Here is an 18,822-nt window from a genome sequence, read left to right as displayed (position 1 = left end):
GATAAACAAATGGTCGATAAAGACATGAAAAGATGCTCAACATTATTAGTCATTAGAAAAATTTTTGAAACCGCAAGAATCCACTTTACACCTACTAAAATGTCTTTAATCAAAGAGATAATAGAAAATGTTGATAGGGAGGTGGAAAAATTGGAATTCTTATATATTGTTGATAGGAATGTAAAATGGTGCAGCCACTTTGGAAAGCAGTTTGGCAGTTCCTCCGAATGATCACCATAAAGTTACTACGTGACTCAGCAATTCTACTCCTAGATATATACCCAAGAGAAATGAAAATACATGCTCACACAAAAGCCTGTACATCAGTGTTCACAGCAGCATTATTCACAAGAGCCACAGGTGGAAATATCAACTGATGAATGGACAATCAAAATGTGGCGCATCCACACAATGGAATATAATTTGGCAATAAAAAGGAATAAAGAACAGATACACACTCCAACATAGATGAACCTTGAAAACATTATACTAAGTAATAGAAGCCAGTCATAAAAGACCACATATTGTATGATTCCATTTTATATGAAATGTCCAGAATAGGCAAATTTAGAGAGATAGAAAGTAGATTAGTGGTTGCCTAGGGCTGGGGGAGTTGAGGGGAAACACAGAATGATTGCTAACGGGTAGGGGGTTCCTTTTTGGGATAATGAAAATGTTCTAAAATTGTGGTGATGGTTGCATAACTCTGTAAAGTACTAAAAACCATTCTACTGTATAGTTTTAAAAGGTGAACTGTATGGTATGTAACGTATCTCAATAACACTTTAAAAAACCTGAGAGAAAAATTCACACACACACAAATGCAAATACAAGTTGAATAGTGTTATTGAATGTTAATATAAAATCGATATAATAAAATGTAACCTAGCTAAAAAATTCTACGAAAAAGGTAAAAAAAATTTTTTTTCATTTCTACTTGACAAAAGAGGAAATGAAGTCTGAAAAAGATTTTTGTTAACTTGACACAAGGGTAAAATAAGGTGTTGCTGAGGCCTGAACATAAGTTTTCTGACACTTTCCACTCTACGGTTTCACAATTACGTACTTAACATTTTGAAACCTAGCCACGAAGAAATAAAACGTCGGGTGGCAGGAGGCAAATAATGATGTTTATTTTTTCCAGAGTAACGCCTTTGGAAAATTCAAATTCACATTATCACGTATAATTTCTCAATATTTCCCACTTTCAAACTGACTTTTTCTTCAACTCTACGTAGTGAAAGGTATCTAGCTCCTGGGCGGTCCCAGCCTACACTGAAGCAAAATAATTCCAAGAAAGCACTTTTCCAAATCCGTTAGCTAAAGCAAAATAATTAAAAAGCTGCATATTTCTTCCTCCTCGTGAAACTGCGTTTAACAGTTTAATTAATTTGAGATTCATTTGATTTCAATCATTCAAGTTGTCCATGAGGCACACCCCCTCCACACACACACACACACACACCATTTATAGAGCCCTGAGACTCTGCGAGAAGTGTCACAAAAATGGCACAAAAATGCCGGGGTCCAGGAAGGGGTGGAAAAGAGCGGGGGTAGCGGGGCGTGGGACACAAGGCCTGACACTGGCCCCGGTCTGGGGAAGATCACATATACGGTGCAGGAGGCCTAGGAGGTCAGCGGGCGATGCCCGCGTGCGCCGTACGGGACAAAGAGAGAGAAGGGGCGCAGGTGCCCCGAAAGGATGTGACGAAGCTCGGCCGCACTCACGAAACGCTGGTAGAAGCGGACTAGCCGCGGCTTCCCGTGGTTATTGAAAACCAGAATCGCCTGAATCATCTTTGCCCGCCACGCTCCTTTCACCACCGGCTGCTTCCAGAGAGCACCTCCTTCCGCCACAACACGGACGCTTCCGGTTGGTGCGCTGCTGAAAGTAGCTCCCGGAAACATGTCCCGGAGCCCAAGGGCCCGACCACCAAGAGTCCGGTTTCCCGGCACGCCTTGGAGAAGGCTCCAGGACTGGCGGCGGGTTGCGGGGGTAAGGCTGGTGCAGACACCGAGGCTAGGGCCGCAGAATCCCGGGCCTGGCGCAAAGCCGAGCACACCGGAAAAGCGGATCAAGAAGCAGAAAGCCCAACAGCAGCCGCGCTCCCAGGTGAAGCGCAGCGGGAGTCTCCCTTTATCGTCGTCTGCCTTAACACATGCAGTCTTACCTTCCCCTTAACACTGCAGAACGTTGCGCGGTGTGGAGATGCAGGCTAATTTAGCCATTCCCCGGTTGGGGAAAGTTAGGTTCATTTTTATTTTTTAGTATTACATACAATGCTGTAGTGAATTATATATGTGCCTCCTCGTGCAAAAGGGCTCTCTCTCCACGGTAGATAGCGAATGGTGGAATTAAGGGATCTTTAATGCAATTCCTTTTAAAAGGTACCGGCGACCCCAAATTAGTAAAGTTTTTGTATTTTCTTTTAATGACTTAGTGCGGGTGAGGTGGGGCACGTCCTTATATCACAGATAGAGCTGCAAATTGGAATCACCTACCCAAAGGACAGTTGACAATATTTATCAAGCCTTTAAAATATATTGAACATTAGACCCAGCATTTCCAGTTTTAGAATTTATAATAAAACGATGTGGGTGTGTGAAAAGATTTAGCCTCAAGAACATACCTCTCAGCAGTCTTATTACAGGGGAAAGTGGGAAGCAAACTAATTATTCCAAAATGAGAAACTGGTTAAATGCATTGATCCACATGCATATGTATGTAGAGGGACACTCCACTTTGTAAAAGATTGGAAGTATATACACCAAAATATGAATAATAATTGTGTCTGATGGAATGGCAGCATCATAGTGTTCACCACAGGCCGGTGGAACCACACTGCTCTGATCAAAACCCTGGCTCTCTCCACCACCTGTGCACCTTGGGCAAGTGTCATCATTTGTAAAACAGGCATAATATCAGTTTCCTTTACTGTAAGACTAGTTTATTTCTACTTGAAAAAAAAATTCTACTTACCTAAGACAGTTGGTATAGCACAAAAAGAGTTAATATTTGTAAGTACTCAGAGCAGTGCATGGTATATAACTGAGTACTACATAAGTGATTTTAAAAATGGTGGTGGAATTATATTTTTTTCTTATTTTAAATTTTCTAAAATAAAATGTATTACTCTTGTAGCCAGAGTTTTTTTTCATTTAAAAGAATCCAAAGGCAATAAATATGCACTGAAACTTGACAAAATATTTCAAATGTTGAGGAGGAATACCAAAAAAAATTCTGAAACAGAAGAATAATAAGTGAGACCTAGCTCTACCAACTATTAAAACCTACTCTGATAGTTCACATTGTCATTAAAGGGAGACTTATTGAAATATAATGGATAATTTAAGTATAAGTGATTTTAATATGTGATGTGGAAGACATCATATCTTGACAGTGGGAAGGAATTCAGTGTGTTGGGATAACTGGTTAGCAATTTGAAAATAAGCAATTTAGTTATCTCCCTTCATACTCTCTCAAATTAAAGGCAGAGTGGAATACAGAGTTAAATATAAAACCAAGTAATAACTAGAATGGAAGAAAATGATAGAGAATCTAACATCTGAAAAGAGTATATAAGCTTAGAAGCAATGAAAATCATAAAAGTCAAGATATAGCTATACAAAAATTTTACGTTTGTAAGTCAATTTTTTTAAATGGAAAAGTTTCTTAAATATGGCAAATGGTTATATTTAAAATATAAATAACTGATAAACCAAAAAAACCTCCCCCGCTCAGTAATAAATGGGCAAAGGAACTGAGTAACAAATGAGGAAATACATCTAGAAAATGAACATGAAATAAAATGCTTAAGCTCACTATTAATGGGGGAAAAGGCTAATTAAAATTAAAGTATTAACTTAAAATTAAAGTGTTATTTTTACCTTATCAAATATCAATTTTTAAAATATTATCATACCCAAGTCTAGCAAGGGTAGCATGAAAGTAGTCCTCTCCTACCTTGCTGGTGAGATTATAATTTAGAACAACCCTTTTGGAAAGCAATTTGGCAATATAACAAGACCTTTACAGCTTCCAATGCAGGGGGCATGGGTTCAACCCCTGGTCAGGGAAGATCCCACATGCCGCAATGGCGTGGCCAAAAAAAACAAAACAAAACAAACAGAAAAAAAAAAAACCCAAGACCTTTACAAAGAATTCCTAGATTCCCAGTAATCCATCCCTAAAGAAATAACCCTGGGAACTTCCCTGGCGGTCCAGCGGTTAAGCCTTCACCTTCCAGCGCAGGGGGTACAGGTTTGATCCCTGGTCCAGGAGCTAAGATCCCACATGCCTCGCGCCAAAAAAAACAAAAGATAAAACAGAAGCAATATTGTAACAGATTCAATAAAGACTTTAAAAATGGTCCACATCAAAAAATCTTAAAAAACAAAACAAAACAAAATATAGTGGCGGGGGGAGGCAGGTGAGATTGAGGGAACTATGTAATTTACAATAGTTTTTGACACAGATAGCTCCAAAGAGGGATCAATTAATTACCCAAATTCTGGAAAATAATAGAGCTATTAAGGTAGTCAATCTTAAAAACAATGACATGAAGACTAGTGATATATTGATAGGAAGTAGTTATATAACATCAATTGAAAAAGGATTATCAAATTTTATGTGTTGGTATAAAATTGCAATGACCATGTACAGAAATTGCATATTCCAAGATTGGGCCACTCCCCCACCTCCATGGCCTTGCAGGTCCTCTTCTCTTGCTGGAAAGTCCCTTTCCACCTGTCTACCTGAATTTCTTTCCATCTCCTCTGCCACTGCTATAGACTAAATCACTCTAGGCTCTCACCCCCACCACTGCAGCAGTCTCCTAGTTGGGCTCATTGCCTTCAGTTTCTCTGCAGTCAAGTGATCTTTGAAATATACAAATCAGATCTTACTACTCTCCCGGGGATCACTGGCTTCCAAGGTATTAAGGATAAAGTCCCAAAATACTTAACATGCTGAAGATGCCATGCCCAACCTCCCACCATTCTCTAAGCTCCAGCCACCATGGCCTTTTCCTTCCAGGAGCCCATCCCCACCCCACCGAGACACCAAGCCTAGTTGTTGCCCAGGGGCTCCCCCATTGACACACTGTGCCTCCTCATTTAGAATGGTGGCCTGCCCACATGAGCTTGCCATACCCTTTGGCCACAGTGCTTTGGGCAACAGGATGCCCTCACTGGGTGCCTCTCCCCATGTCAGTGTCCCCAGTCCTCCTCCTGTTTAACCCCTCCCCTGGCCACCACATGGTTGAGGTCCCAGCATGCTCAACAGTGAGCCAGCCCCATTCAGACACAGGACACTAGCGAGGCGGCTTCTATAGTAGCCGAGGTAAGAGAACGAGGATGTGAACTAAGAAAAGGGCAACAAGAACAGAAGAGACCCGAGGGCAGTCCAGTGACCTGTGACTTCAGGTGGCCTAAATGAAGTGTTAACCCCAAGCCTCACAGCCATATTGTTGAGCCCAGGCTCAAATATGCAGGAAGGCAAATGAAAGTTTGAACCCTGATAATAAATGCTGGGACCTCAACCATGAAAACCATATTAAAAAAAAATGGAGATAATGATCACATGTGCCTCTTGGGATTGTTGTGACAATTAAGTAAGATACTGGAAATGCTTGGCACAAGTAATAGAACCAAGAGGCACTCAACAGTCAGGGACTATAATTATCATCACGGAAAGCATCTAGTGCTGTGTTTGACACATTAGGGGACTCCATAATTGTTAGTTTACCACCACCCCTCTTTTCCCTGAGAGAAGCAGGATCCACATTCCACCAAGTCCCTACCCATTCTTAGGACATGTAGATTTCAACTCCACATCTCTTCATAGATGTGGGTGTGGGCATACTACCCAGCAAGGCAATGTTCATAACCAAAAAGATACGGCTTTCTTCTTATAGGGAGGTTGCTCAGTTTATACCTAATAATAACACAGTCAGTGTAGAGGAATCCTTCCTGAAGATTTACTCATTCGTAAAAAGTTCTCAAGGTACAAAACAAGAAAAAAGGTGTTGTCCAAAATGTGGCCTGGCAGAATGAGTCAGAGTTGGAGACCAGCTGGCCACACCTGTGAACGCTCTCAGCCTCCCTGAAAAGAGCATTCCCAGGAAAGCCGCCAAAGGAGGTCAGGAGACAGGAACCCTCAGGGTAGCAGAGAACCAGAGGAGGAATAAAGAACTGGCAGCTCTGGGGACTGAAAAGGGCACAGGGGACAAGGAGGCTTGAGCAGGAGGGCAGAGGCTACAGCACAGAGTGCTAGGGAGGAGGGCAATTGCAGAAGGAAAGCAAGAAATACAACAAGGACAGAAGAAGGAGGCCCCGCTAACTTCTCTGAGCCACTCTGCATGCAGATGAGGGATTCCCCACCAGTTCTGCACCAAAACCAAGTCCAGTTCTTCTGACTGCCCTGGGGGACTTGCCCCCTGCCTGCCTCCAGAAACAAGGTTGCCACTCAGGGTGAGGGCCACCATGAAAATGTCTAGGAAGGCTAGACTCACATCCAGGGAGGGACCCTCCATGAGCCACAGGCTTGGGCCCCACGTCTAACGTCAGGCTCTTGCGTTTGATTTTAGCAGAGCTTGTTCAAAGGGTATTCCACAGTGGCTGTAGGGAAGAACCAGGCAAGGCTTGGTGGACCTGCTCTCTCGAGCTCCAGAGTGAAAGTTGATGGAAGAAATGCTCAACAGTGGGCCCCGGAGGCACCCCATCTCTCACTGACCTCAGTCGTCCTAGAGGTAAAGTAAAGAGATATGAACAGAGCACATTTCGTAAAAGTCTTCTACCGTCATCAGACAAACAAGGGTTCGAATGAGTGGTACCGGGGGGCCCGCGGCTACCTGCCTTGGCCTCATCTCATTAGTGTTGGCTCAGGGAGCTAGCCTGGCAACTCCAATTGTTTTTTAGTCCAAGACTCACTCTATTAAGACAAAAGGGAATCCACTCCCTCTATCTGCCCCTGCTTTCTCTGGCAAATATCATCATCTTCATCACCTAGATCAAGAGCCCATTTTTCTGAGACTTTGTTTTAAACGTTCAATCTGGGGCCTTTTGACACCAATTCAAATCTTCAGGTGAAATATACCTCAAAATACCAAATCAACCGTGAGTAGGCTGAGGATCAACTAGGAGGCTGAACTTGGGGCCAAAATAACTATTAAGGACCAGGTCAGCCATTTTCCAGCCACTCTGGGCAGGAAGCCGAGAACAAAGCGGGTAAAAATGCTCATTCAGCTGCTCAACATGGCTAATGTATTCACTTGAAGTAGAAATGTTTGGAGCCTTAATGGAATTAAGTCTCCTTGGTTCCCCTCTGCACTCCCTTCTTTCCATCCCTTGCTTTCATAAATCTTTGGGGCTCTCTTGTTGATTGGCACAGTTCAGACCCACCAAGAAGAAAGGTCCCTTCATACCTTGAGGGAATTTTCCTGATGCTAACACACTCTCAGGAATTCCACCAAAGCTGGGGAGTAAAGTTTATGCTGCTGTCCTACACCCAACCACAACCAGTGCATACAAAACTCCTGCCAGGAGATGAACCACACCAACTCCAGGTCCACGGTTATCTCCCCGGGCTTACCCACTCCTCGTCCTCGGCGCCATCCCCCTGCTCTCGGGTCTCCACTGCAGCCCTCTCTGAAGACTTTTGGGCCATGATGTTGTCTGTCCAGGATGCCCCCATCTTCCCATCACCAGCAAAATTACACTTGGTCACTGTTCCAGCCTCGAGTTTGGCTAATGAATCTGAAATGAGAAGTTAAAGGCCTCTCTCCGTGTGGCAGAAACATAGTGGGGGCTGGCCCATTCTGCTGGGGTCCCCTAGGCCTGAGTGTGCTCAGGGAGGCCCTGGATGGGACCCCCAAGGCAATGGATAGGAGAGGTCACCCACAGGAACCATGGGACTGGGCAGCACCCCAGGATCCAAAGTGTTCAGGCTATTGGCCCCAAAGCACTTGCCCAGGGACTTAGGAATAAATCTCAAGGGGTCTTGTCCACGGGGAGGCCAGATGTGGCCTGCTCCATGAACTCGAAGCAGGAGGGGTGGGTAAGCCTCAGACAGGAGGCCAGGAGCCCCTACAGGCCATATAGGAGCATCAGGCCACAGTGAGGGCTGCACTGCTCACCCAGGAAGGGGCCATCGCCTCGAGTTTTCAGCCGTACCCCAGCCCCCAGCTCGAGCTCCACGGCCTCCATCTCCGACTCAGGCATCCAGAATGCCACTGTCTGGTCGGGGGTGAGGCTCTCCGTCAGTGCAAGCAGCTCTGGCTTGTTCACCAGCCCCTTCAGCGCCTCAGGTGTGAGTCTGTCGGTGTTCCCCTTGGCTTCCACCTCTGCAGGCACACAGCATGAGACAGTCATTACCACTGTAATAGCAAGCACTCTAGGAGGGCTTTTTAGGAGCCAGGTGAGGCCTCAGTGTTGTACACGCTCACAACCACCTGAAGGTAGGGGCTCTGAGTTCCCATCCTGCCAGTACTCAAGGAACGCATCACAGAGGAGTTATGGCTACGGGCTCTGGAGCCAGGCTAGCTGGTGCAAATCTGCTTACATGCTGTGTGACCACAGGCAAGTTACTTAACCTCTCTCTGTGCCTGACAAATAAGGATAAAAGAGGTACCTACCCGATGGGACTGACGTGACATGTGAAAGAAATATCGAATGCACGTAAAGCACTTAGCATGGGGCCTGGCACTCAGCAAGTGTCAATGTTTTTACTATCCCTATTCACAGATGAGAAAATTAAGGCTTAGACAGGTTAAGTAATTTGCCCAAGGTTACAGAGCTAGTCAGTGGAGGAGGCAGGATTCAAGCCCTTCACACAATTCTGCCTTCCCACTGAGACCCCAGTGACCAGGCAGGGTTCTCTCTGGGCTCTCAGGGACTCCCTGGCTGGGGTGGGGTCTGCTGGAACCAGCAGCAAACTTTGGTGGTCCTCATACTCTCTACTGGCCTGCTCATCCTGGCTCAGGCAGAGCGCAGAGGCTCAGGGAAGGTTCCAACAGCCTGTCACCCGCCTACCCTGAAAGTCCCAAATCTGCTAATCCCAGGGCGGGGGCAGCATGGAGGGGGGAGTCCCGGTCCCAGACTAAGAAGTGAGAACTTGCAGCGTTGAGAGTATGGCAACCCCAGTGCCGTCCACTGGCTGCCTTCCCCACACTGATACCCAGGCGGCCGCGAGTCCCGAACACCAGACCATGCTCCATTTGTGGTGTAAAACCTCTGCCAAGCTCCGTCAGGGATGCCTTCTGGGATTCCCTAGACACCTTGCTCACACAGAGAACTTTCTCCTCAACCCTCACCCTGCCCACTGTCCCCCAGACAAGCCACCTCATCTCCTACTTCGCAAGATAACAGAAGCCAGAGGTGGGGCCACCACCTACCTGTCCAGTTACCTAGAACCGCAAGAAACCTCTCCTCCTTCCCATCTGTCTCAAAGGACGAGGTGTCTCCCCTCCTGCCTCAGGCCAGCTCATCTGGGCCCCAGAGCCCACCCCCTCCCACCTCCTCCAGGACTTGCCTCTCCTTCTCCTCTCTTGGATCTTTCTTTACCACCTTCCTGCATTCCGGCTCTGGCACCCACTACTCTAGACACTGTTCACCCCCCACCAGTCACTGGGGAGCATGTCACTGTGAAGCCACTGGATGCTCCGCCGTCCCGACTCACCTGGGCCTTGGGCACCGCCTGACTCCATTGCTACTCCTCACCCCTGGGCTTCGCTGGGCTTCGGAGACACGCACCTGCCCCACCCTGCTCAGACCCCGCCAGCGTTCCCGCCCCTGCTCCTTACAAGGCTCCTTCCCTGTCCGCCCCCGTTGTTGCTGTTCCCCAGGACAACTTCCTGGCTGACCCTGTCCACTGGCACAGCTTCAATACGACCCATGTGTGATGACTCTGAAATACCTGCTGCCAGCCCAGCCCTCTTCCTGGGTTCTAGAACTGTACCAAGTCCCTAGAGCACATCTACCTCTACCTGGAAGCACCACCACGTGGCTAATGCCATGTGTCCCAAACAGATATCTTCTCCCCAAACCTCCTCCTCTTGCACCTCCATCCCCCAAACCTGGCACCTGAGCCCGAATCCTGGGGTCATCCCTGACTCCCCCCATATCCAAACAAACACCGAGACCATGGTCCCTCCTCTATCTTGAGTCTGCCCAGTCTCTCCATCCTCACTGACCAGTCCTTAATCCTGGGCCCTCCTAGATGCCATCATGGCCTCCTAATAGCCTTCTGGTCTCCAGTCTCTTCACTTCCCCAGGGATTTTAAAAAGCAAATCTGGACTTCCGTGGTGGTGCAGTGGTTAAGAATCCGCCTGCTGATGCAGGGGACACGAGTTCGAGCCCTGGTCCGGGAAGATCCCACATGCCGCGGAGCAACTGAGCCCACGTGCCACAACTACTGAAGCCCAAGTGCCTAGAGCCTGTGCTCTGCAACAAGAGAAGCCACTGCAATGAGAAGCCCGCCCACCACAACGAAGAGTAGCCCCCACTCACTGCAACTAGAGCAAGCCCGCATGTAGCAACGAAGACCCAACGCAGCCAAAAATAAATAAATTTATTTTCAAAAAGAGCAAATCTAATCATATCACTCATCTAACTTAAAACCACTCACGCAGAGCTCCCCTGCACCCTCGACTGAGTGCCCTCTCTGCAGGGCTGCTCTTCACCTGCTGGTGCCCTCAGTTCCCAGAATGCCCTTGGCACCCTGCCCCCTCTCTGAAACACCCTTCCAAGCCCTGGCACCCTGCTGATACCTGCATGTCTTTCAGGATCCAGTACTGGCATTCCCTCCTCCAGTGCACCTCCCCCAACCACGCCTGCCTGGGCTCAGAGCCCCCGCTAGGGCTCCAGTCATGGCCTGTCCATCTCCTCTACCAGCCTGAGAACGGCTTGTGTGCAAGTCCGAGTCTTGCTAGTCCCTGAACCCTCAGCATGCAGCTCAGAGTCTGGCACATGGTGGATTCTCACTAAATGTTCAGATACTCAATGAGCAACTGAAAGCATGAATGGATAAAATGATAGAGGGATGATGAGTACCCACTCAACCTCAAAACCTTCTCACACGGGGCAGACAGCAAGAAGGTCCTTCTCCAGCCAAAACTGGGAAGAGGAATAAGATCACAAAGGGCCCAAGAACCAAGTGAGCATTTTGGCAGGAAAATGGAGGCCACCTGGCCTGGGCTCTGCACTAAGGCAGGTTCATGGACGATTCTGCCAGACTGCAGGAGATGGCAGGAGCTGGGAAGGCACCCAGGTCCTCAGCACTGAGGTAGGGCACCAGGGATCCTCTGAGTGAATGGGGGGCAGGAAGAGTCCAGCCAGGGGCCCCTCAGGCCAAACATGGGCTTCAAGGCCGACCATGCTGAGAAGACACTTTCTAGGGACCAAGAGACCTCTGGAGACCAAGGAAGACCACAGTGTATGAAGACTCTGAGGGAGAAAGGGCGAAGGGTACCTACTATAGGATGACATGAGGAAGCCTGTGTTCACCTTCCTGGTGGCGCTGAAGTTGGGCTCGATTTCATTTCCCTTGGGGTCGAACTTACGGCAATGGATGTGACTAGGCCGGATATACAGCACGTAGTAGCGCTCCTGGGGCCAAGCAGAGAGACAGTGAGGGGCTGCTTCATTCCCTTCAGCCTCCAACACAACACACACTCCCCAAGTGCTCCGGTTGCAGCCCCCTCAACCTCACTCTCTACCCCAGAATCCCACCCCACCTCCAAAAGATATTCAAGCTGGCCACAGCCTTCCACTCCCAATATTCATTCATTCATTCATTCATGTGTTTAGTAGAGCACTTGCCACACATAATGAACCATGGCTAGACATCCATGAGAGGGCGGGCTCAGAGCCTGACCCCAAGGCCTCCACATATGAGAGACAGAAAGAATATACAGAAAACCATAACCCGAGCACCAAGGAGCCCAAATACCATGAAGCAGAAGCAGAAGCAGCCAAGATGCCATGGAAAGGGCACTGAAATGGAGTTCTGAGTGAGGACAGCCACTGTGCCTCTTCCAACAGATGTGAGTCCTGGAGCAAATCACCCCTAGCCTCAGTTTCCCCTGTTGTCTGGAGACAACGTGATGTCTACTTTCAGGCACGTTGTAAGGGTTCAAGGAGCAAGCACAGTATAAAGCATGAAATGTGCTGTAAATTCTTTGCCAGCTGTCCTAGTCAAAACAGGAGACTGACGACACTGTAGATCAACTATACATCAATAAAAAGTTAAATAAATAAATATTATAATAAAACACACACACACACACACACACACACACACACACACACACACACACAAAACAGGAGATTAAAGAGAAGGAAACCACTTCCTGGGAGAAACAGAGAAGGCAAGGTCTCAGAGTGGGGAGAAACCTGCAACTGTGGGATAAGGGTGTAGGAAGAATATTAAGAGCCTAGACAAGTACATAAAATAAAAGTCAAGGTCCTGTGTGGATGTTTGAGCAATGCAGGACCCTGAGAGGTCTCATGGGAGTCCACGCTGGGGAAGCAAGTGGGGGATCAGCCTTGAGTTGGCATTTGGAGTTTGCATTTTATGTGGTAGACTAGAAGGAATCCTGAAGGGTTTTTGGACAGCAGCGAGACCCTGAGAGGTGTCTTTCAGGAGACAAGCTGGCAGCAGGGCAGGAATGGGTGCTGGGTGCAGCCAGAAACCAGGAGAGGGGGTGCAAGGTTTAGTCAGGACAGGCTGAGTTCCTGAGGGCCCATGTGAGGTGAGCAGACATGGAAAGAGGAAGGGAGGGGAGGGGAAAATGGTCAAGGTAGGAGGCCTGCAGGACTAGGCATTACTCACCTGGGGGAGGGGGGAGGGGAGACAGTGGAGGTTTGCAGGCTGGTGGTCGGGGGCGTCTAGTGCACTATCATTAGGAAAGAAGGAGTTGGAGAAGGCAAGTTTGGAGAGGGGCTGGAGGACACCCTGCCTGTGGAGGACGGCCAAGGCTGGCCAGCTCCACTCAGCTACTGCTGGGCTCTTCTGGGCAGGATGGCTACGGCTCCAGACCGCTGTGCTCAGCCTGCTGACCTGCGTGCTAAGGAGGGGAGGGTGCAGCAAAGCATCTCTTGACCTGAAACTAGTGCTGAGCCGGAGCTGAGGCTGTTCACATGGGGTGTGGGTGAAAAAACAGCTGTGTGTAGCCCCAGGCCTCTGGCCTGCCTCAAGAAGGGATTTAATGAGCTTGGTTCTACAGATCAAGGAGATAAGGTGGTCAGCACATCTGGGTGGGGTTATTTGGGGGGGGGTGGAGATTTAGAATTAGTGCTCAGGAAAGAAACACTGGCTAGTACAGAATGGAGAATGCCAGGAGTGTCCATGGACATCTGAGATGGGTGGGTGATAAAGGGCATAACCCCAGGAGGCTCAGAGGACAAGAGGAGAAGGGCATGGACATGGGAACCGAAGCCCCGGGCAACGTGGCTTGACACTCAGGCTGGAAACAAAGGCCCAGAACTCAGCAACCCTCCTCCCACCTCAACGCTCTCACACCCCTACACACGTGGAGGTCCAGGTCCACACCAGTGACCTGCTTTATAAAAATCCAACATTCCAAAACACCCAGCCACACAGTGATATTAAAAGATGTGCAAGGGAATGCCCTGGCAGTCCCGTGGTTAGGACTCCGCGCTTCTACTGCAGGGAGCCAGGGTTCGATCCCTGGTCAGGGAATTAAGATCCTTCAAGCCTTGCAGTTCAGCCAAAAAGAAAAGAAAAGAAAAAAAAAAGATGTGTAAACCCATGCTAAGATATTCACCACTCTGCAAATGCAGTCACTTCAAGGCGCCTTCTAACAGCAAACTCCAACCGTGCATTTAAAGTAATTCAATTTTAAACAATCCAAAGTACACACGACTTCCCAGCTACAGAGCTGGTACCCCTAAAGGGGAAGGTCACTGTTGACCTTGCACCCACACAGGCAGATAACTTCACTCTGACCTTGTCCATCAGGTCCGGAGGCAGTGGGAACCACCAGGCCAGAGGACAGGAGCTGGACCTTCAGCCCCAGAATAAAGAGCCACTCATCTTGCCTACCCAGCAAGCTTCCCAGCACTCTAAATTTGTTCCATCAGAAGGTGACAGGACCTCTTCAGAAGGCAGGCCTTCCAGCCCACTCAGAACCCACAGCCTGAGTCCTGAACCACTCACCTCACTCCCAGTCCTGACCCCAAACACACCCCTCGGGTTTAGGGCCTGGTCTGTCTTCTCAGCAAGAACCCAGGCCCTCCCATCAAACCCAGCACAGCCCTAACTGACCCCTTCCATCTGTCGCCCCTTTTGGCTGCTAATCTCCCAACCAACACCCCCCCCCACCTGCCCTGTGAGCCCCTCAGGGAAAGAGCTGGACCCCAAGTCTTGGCACTGGCAGAGCCAAGCAGAGAGATGCTTTGGTGGGTGAGGACCCTGAAGCCAGTGCCCTGCGGGTGCCCCCAGGGAAACATCCTCACCTTCCTGCCATGGTCATCCAAGATGCTGTGCCGAGATACATCGACCAGTTCTCCTTCCAGCAGGACGCCATTCCCCCTAAGGATGAGAGAGCATGAGGGCTCAACTGGTTCTGTCAGTCCTCAGGCAAGAACCACAAGTGCAATGGCCCAGGTCAGGGTCTGCACTAGGACAGAAGCAAGTCCCAGGTGTGTCTCCCATTTACCCGGTCCCTGGGCAGGCCCAGTATGATGCAGCCCCTTTCTCTGGGCTCCCACACTGGGCCCCCACTCCTCTGAGGGTCCCAAAGGCTGGGGCACCATCTGGAGGGTAGGAAGGAACATTGACAGGCTGCAAGACTGAGCTATGGCCCCTCCTGCAGGGGTTGCTGTAACCAGAGCCTCAGTCTTCTTATCCACCAAATGGGAGAGTAATAGCCACCTCACTCTGCTTCTATGACAATAACATATGATCATGAATATGAAGGCGCTTTGTAAACTATTGTGTTTACTAAATATAAAGGACTTTACTTTTTTTAAACATCTTTATTGGAGTATAATTGCTTTACAATGTTGTGTTAGTTCCTGCTGTATAACAAAGTGAATCAGCTATATGTATACATATATCCCCATATCCCCTCCCTCTTGCGTCTCCCTCCCACCCTCCTTATCTCACTCCTCTAGGTGGTCTCAAAGCACGAAGCTGATCTCCCTGTGCTATCCAGCTGCTTCCCACTAGCTATCTTTTATACATTTGGTCGTGTATTTATGTCAATGCTACTCTCTCACTTTGTCCCAGCTTACCCTTCCCCCTCCCCGTGTCCTCAAGTCCATTCTCTACGTCTGTGCCTTTATTCCTGTCCTGTCCCTAGGTTCATCAGAACCTTTTTTTTTTTTTTGGATTCCATATATATGTGTTAGCATACAGTATTTGTTTTTCTCTTTCTGACTTACTTCACTCTGTATGACAGACTCTGGGTCCATCCACCTCACTACAAATAACTCCATTTCGTTTCATTTTATGGCTGAGTAATATTCCATTGTATATATGTGCCACATCTTCTTTATCCATTCATCTGTCGATGGACACTTAGGTTGCTTCCATGACTTGGCTATTGTAAATAGTGCTACAATGAACATTGTGGTACATGACTCTTTTTTTTAAATTATTTTTTAAATTTATTTATTTTTGGCTGTGTTGGGTCTTTGTTGCTGCATGCAGGCTTTCTCTAGTTGCAGGGGGCAGGGGCTACTCTTTGTTGTGGTACGCCAGCTTCTCATTGTGGTGGCTTCTCTTGTTGCAGAGCACGGGCTCTAGGTGTGCGGGCTTCAGTAGTTGTGGCACGCGGGCTCAGGAGTTGTGGCTCGGAGGCTCTAGAACGCAGGCTCGGTAGCTGTGGCACACCGGCTTAGCTGCTCCGCAGCATGTGGGATCTTCCCAGACCAGGGCTCAAACCTGTGTCCCCTGCATTGGTAGGTGGATTCTTAACCACTGCGCCACCAGGGAAGCCCCATGACTCCTTTAGAATTATGGTTTTCTCAGGGTATATGCCCAGTAGTGGGATTGCTGGGTCATATGGTAATTCTTTTTTAGTTTTTCAAGGAACCTCCTTACTGTTCTCCATAGTGGCTGTATCAATTTACATTCCCACCAACAGTGCAAGAGGGTTCCCTTTTCTCCACACCCTCTCCAGCATTTATTGTTTGTAGATTTTTTGATGATGGCCATTCTGACCGGAGGACTTTACTTTTTTATTTCACCGAATTTTGGGGGGGGGGGGCGGCGTCTAAGCTGCTATAAAGTATCTTCCCTTTGCACCTGTTTTAAAGCATTTTCATATTCCTGTTCTCATTCGTATCCACTTTAGAAGTGGAGAAACCCAGACTCATAAGTTTCGTGACGAGCCCAAGATCGCAGGGTCTCTCACTGAGAGGAACCGGACCTCCGCTTCCCAATTCTAGTTTTCATAAAAGCAGAACCTGGGGACTTCCTTTTCTGGAACCACGGAAATGGGAGAGGGGTGGGGGCAGCTGAAGGGATGGGGATGAAAAATGAAAACACCCTGGACCTTACTTGCCCCTACCGCACCCCGCCCCTTGCGCCCTTCATTCTTTAGTGTTTGTAATTGCAAATTGAATCGTCCATTCGTTCTCATGACCTCGGCGTCCGTGATGGCAGGGCCTGGCCCTCCGGATCTAACACGCCCTCCAGACAGGCCCTGCCCCTCCCGTGGCCCTGCCAAGCCAACTCCCACCCGCTGTTGCCGTCCAGCAGGACACTGTCCCTTCCGGAGCGGGGTGCAGCCTGTGCAAAAGCCTGAAGGCAAGGCAGCGGGGTGAAGCTTAGAGTCACCGGGGTGGGGTTGAGACAAAGGCTGACGTGAAGTAAGCACCGCCTTTTGAGCCCTGCTTGGGAGTCGGGACCGACCCTCGGTGAGCTTCACGCCGATCAGTGTCTCAGAGGGGTGCGCTCCGAGGGGAGCACAGGGAGGAGCGGTCTGGAGGCCAGGGAGGTCTTTGGCGAGCCCCGCCCTTCCTCCCACCCGCACCCGACCCCGCTACCGCACCCCCTCCCCCTGCCAACCAGGGAGCCCGGATTCAAAGCTGAGCCTCGGGAGCCAACGGAGGCCGGGCCCGGGAAGCGGTGGGGAGACGCGGGCGGAGCCTACCCCTGGTGGGCGGCGGGGTCCCAGGCCCCGGGCAGCCGCGCGCTCTGAACCGCCTTGTTCCGGAGGGCGCTGTCGTGATAGATGCGGCTCATTCTCCCCACGGCCGCGGCGCCCTCAAGGCCTGGCGCAAGGAGCCTGCACGCTGGGCTGGGGGCACCGCGAGGTGGGGTACAGCGAGGGGAAGCACCGGGAGGACACGCGGAGACCAGCAATTCCCAGCTGCAGATCCGGGACCGGCGCGGCCCGGCCCCGGGCGTTCCCGCGCGGGATTTAAAGGGGCCGAGCCCCATTCCTGCCCGTGGGACCTTGCTTGGCGGGAGGTGGGCTTCCCTGAAGACCCGGCTGGGACCTTAGCCCCGAGGGTGGGGGTGGGGAAGGGAGCCACTCCCTTCTCTTTCTTTCCCTCTTCCTTGTTACTAGAAGGAGACCCCTGCCCCACACACGCACAAAGGGGAAATTGAGGCCCAGAGAGCCTATAGGATCAGCTCTGAAAGGATGAGTTTCCAGAGAGCAGGAATGGGAAAAAGGGAACAGCCCTCAGGGACGGCGGGGTGCTAAGTACAGACCTGCTCTTTATGCCCGCGCGCGAGGTCGCACAGTGGCTGAGGGTGGGGTTCCAGGGATCTGTAACGAAGGAGCCTGGTCTTGGGTGTCAAGATCTACGGCCTAACAAGGTTGGAATCCCAGCTGTGTGAGCTTGGGCAAGTTCCTCAACCTCTCTGAGCCCGTGCTTCCTCCTCCGTAAAACGGGGTCAGTATCAGAGGGGTTGTAAGGATTTAATAAACTCATTCTAGAAAGGAGCATTGCCCCTCGCCGTCTTCCCGCACAGTTCTTGGACCCCTTCCCAGCTCCCTACTGCCCTGTGCCCAAGTATGTAACTAAGGATGCATTTCCCAAGCCCGGGTGCAGGGGTCTGTTTTGACCCCGGGATTGTTGAGAGCCTTGGTTCTCTTGTTTGACTCCTTTGTGGCAAGCCCTGGGGCAGGTGGGCCCATTCATGGAGTCAAAGTGTAGCCTCTGGGGGACACTTCAAAGGGGAGGTGGCCAGGTTAGATACCTGGGGGCCCAAGCTGAGCTGTCAGTGGTAGAAGAAGCACCCCCTCCGCCCACACATTATGACTTTTGTGCATTTTTGGCATTTTTGTTTTCAAGGGCTCCCTCCTCCATAAAAAAAGTGTTTAACTTATATTTTATGACTGGGTTGACATAAAGATGAATATATTAATATATATTAAGACATTTTCTTTGGCCTAAAAATTCTTTTTTTCTTCTGATTTTAAAAGAAATTAATATATTTTCCTGTGCCTTAGGCATTGTGCCTAATGGATTAGTCAAACCCACCCCTATCTGGCCTACCTGACTGCTCCCTAAATTCTAAGAAGGAAGGATGTAGGAGACCCTCTGGGCAGAACTGTCCTTTGGTTCTGTCTCTTCAAAATTCCCCAGGCTGATATAAGGAACTCTCATAACTCAATAGAAATAGAAAAAGAAAAAAAAAAAACACACACATGATAAAAAAAATGGGCAAAGGAACTGAATAGACATACAGAAAACATACAGATGACCAACAGGTATATGAAAAGCTGCTCAGCATCACTAATCATCAGGGAAAACCTCACAGCTGTTAGAATGACTATTATCAAAAAAACAAAAGGTAAGTGTTAGCAGGGATATGGAGAAAAGGGAACCCTTGTACAGCA

General features: G+C 49.1%; 2 protein-coding genes across 4 annotated transcripts in view; both read right to left on the bottom strand.

The window, feature by feature from the left end:
- Positions 1–1,886, bottom strand: part of AP3S2 (adaptor related protein complex 3 subunit sigma 2) — a 57,765-nt gene extending 55,879 nt beyond the window's left edge. For all 3 annotated transcript variants that reach the window (XM_027089373.1, XM_027089376.1, XM_027089375.1), the window contains exon 1: positions 1,729–1,886. In XM_027089373.1, coding sequence (XP_026945174.1) covers positions 1,729–1,797 — 69 coding nt within the window. In that variant the 5' untranslated portion in view covers positions 1,798–1,886. The remainder of the gene's footprint in view (positions 1–1,728) is intronic.
- A 2,687-nt stretch (positions 1,887–4,573) lies between these two features.
- On the bottom strand, positions 4,574–17,469 carry ARPIN (actin related protein 2/3 complex inhibitor). The gene is made up of 6 exons (XM_027089372.1): positions 17,122–17,469; positions 14,477–14,552; positions 11,473–11,605; positions 8,136–8,342; positions 7,592–7,755; positions 4,574–6,743 (listed from the first exon to the last, which is right to left on the bottom strand). The coding sequence occupies exons 1-6, from the start codon at positions 17,409–17,411 to the stop codon at positions 6,735–6,737; spliced, it is 879 nt and encodes a 292-aa protein (XP_026945173.1). The 5' UTR covers positions 17,412–17,469; the 3' UTR covers positions 4,574–6,734.
- Positions 17,470–18,822: the final 1,353 nt, after the last annotated feature.

This window comes from Aethalodelphis obliquidens, unplaced genomic scaffold (assembly GCF_003676395.1).
Source record: "Aethalodelphis obliquidens isolate GAN/ISIS:26980383/991018 unplaced genomic scaffold, ASM367639v1 scaffold65, whole genome shotgun sequence".
Taxonomy (NCBI): domain Eukaryota; kingdom Metazoa; phylum Chordata; class Mammalia; order Artiodactyla; family Delphinidae; genus Aethalodelphis; species Aethalodelphis obliquidens.
Note: the sequence above shows the minus strand (reverse complement) of the source record. Positions and strands in the feature narration are given on the sequence as shown.

Excerpts from the sequence above, each read along its gene's own strand:
- ARPIN (XM_027089372.1), bottom strand. The coding sequence starts at position 17,411 with ATGGGGCTCGGCCCCTTTAAATCCCGCGCGGGAACGCCCGGGGCCGGG. Across the intron at positions 14,553-17,121 it reads GACCCCGCCGCCCACCAGGG|GGGGAATGGCGTCCTGCTGG; the intron begins GTAGGCTCCGCC and ends TCTCATCCTTAG. Across the intron at positions 11,606-14,476 it reads TGGATGACCATGGCAGGAAG|GAGCGCTACTACGTGCTGTA; the intron begins GTGAGGATGTTT and ends GCTTGGCCCCAG.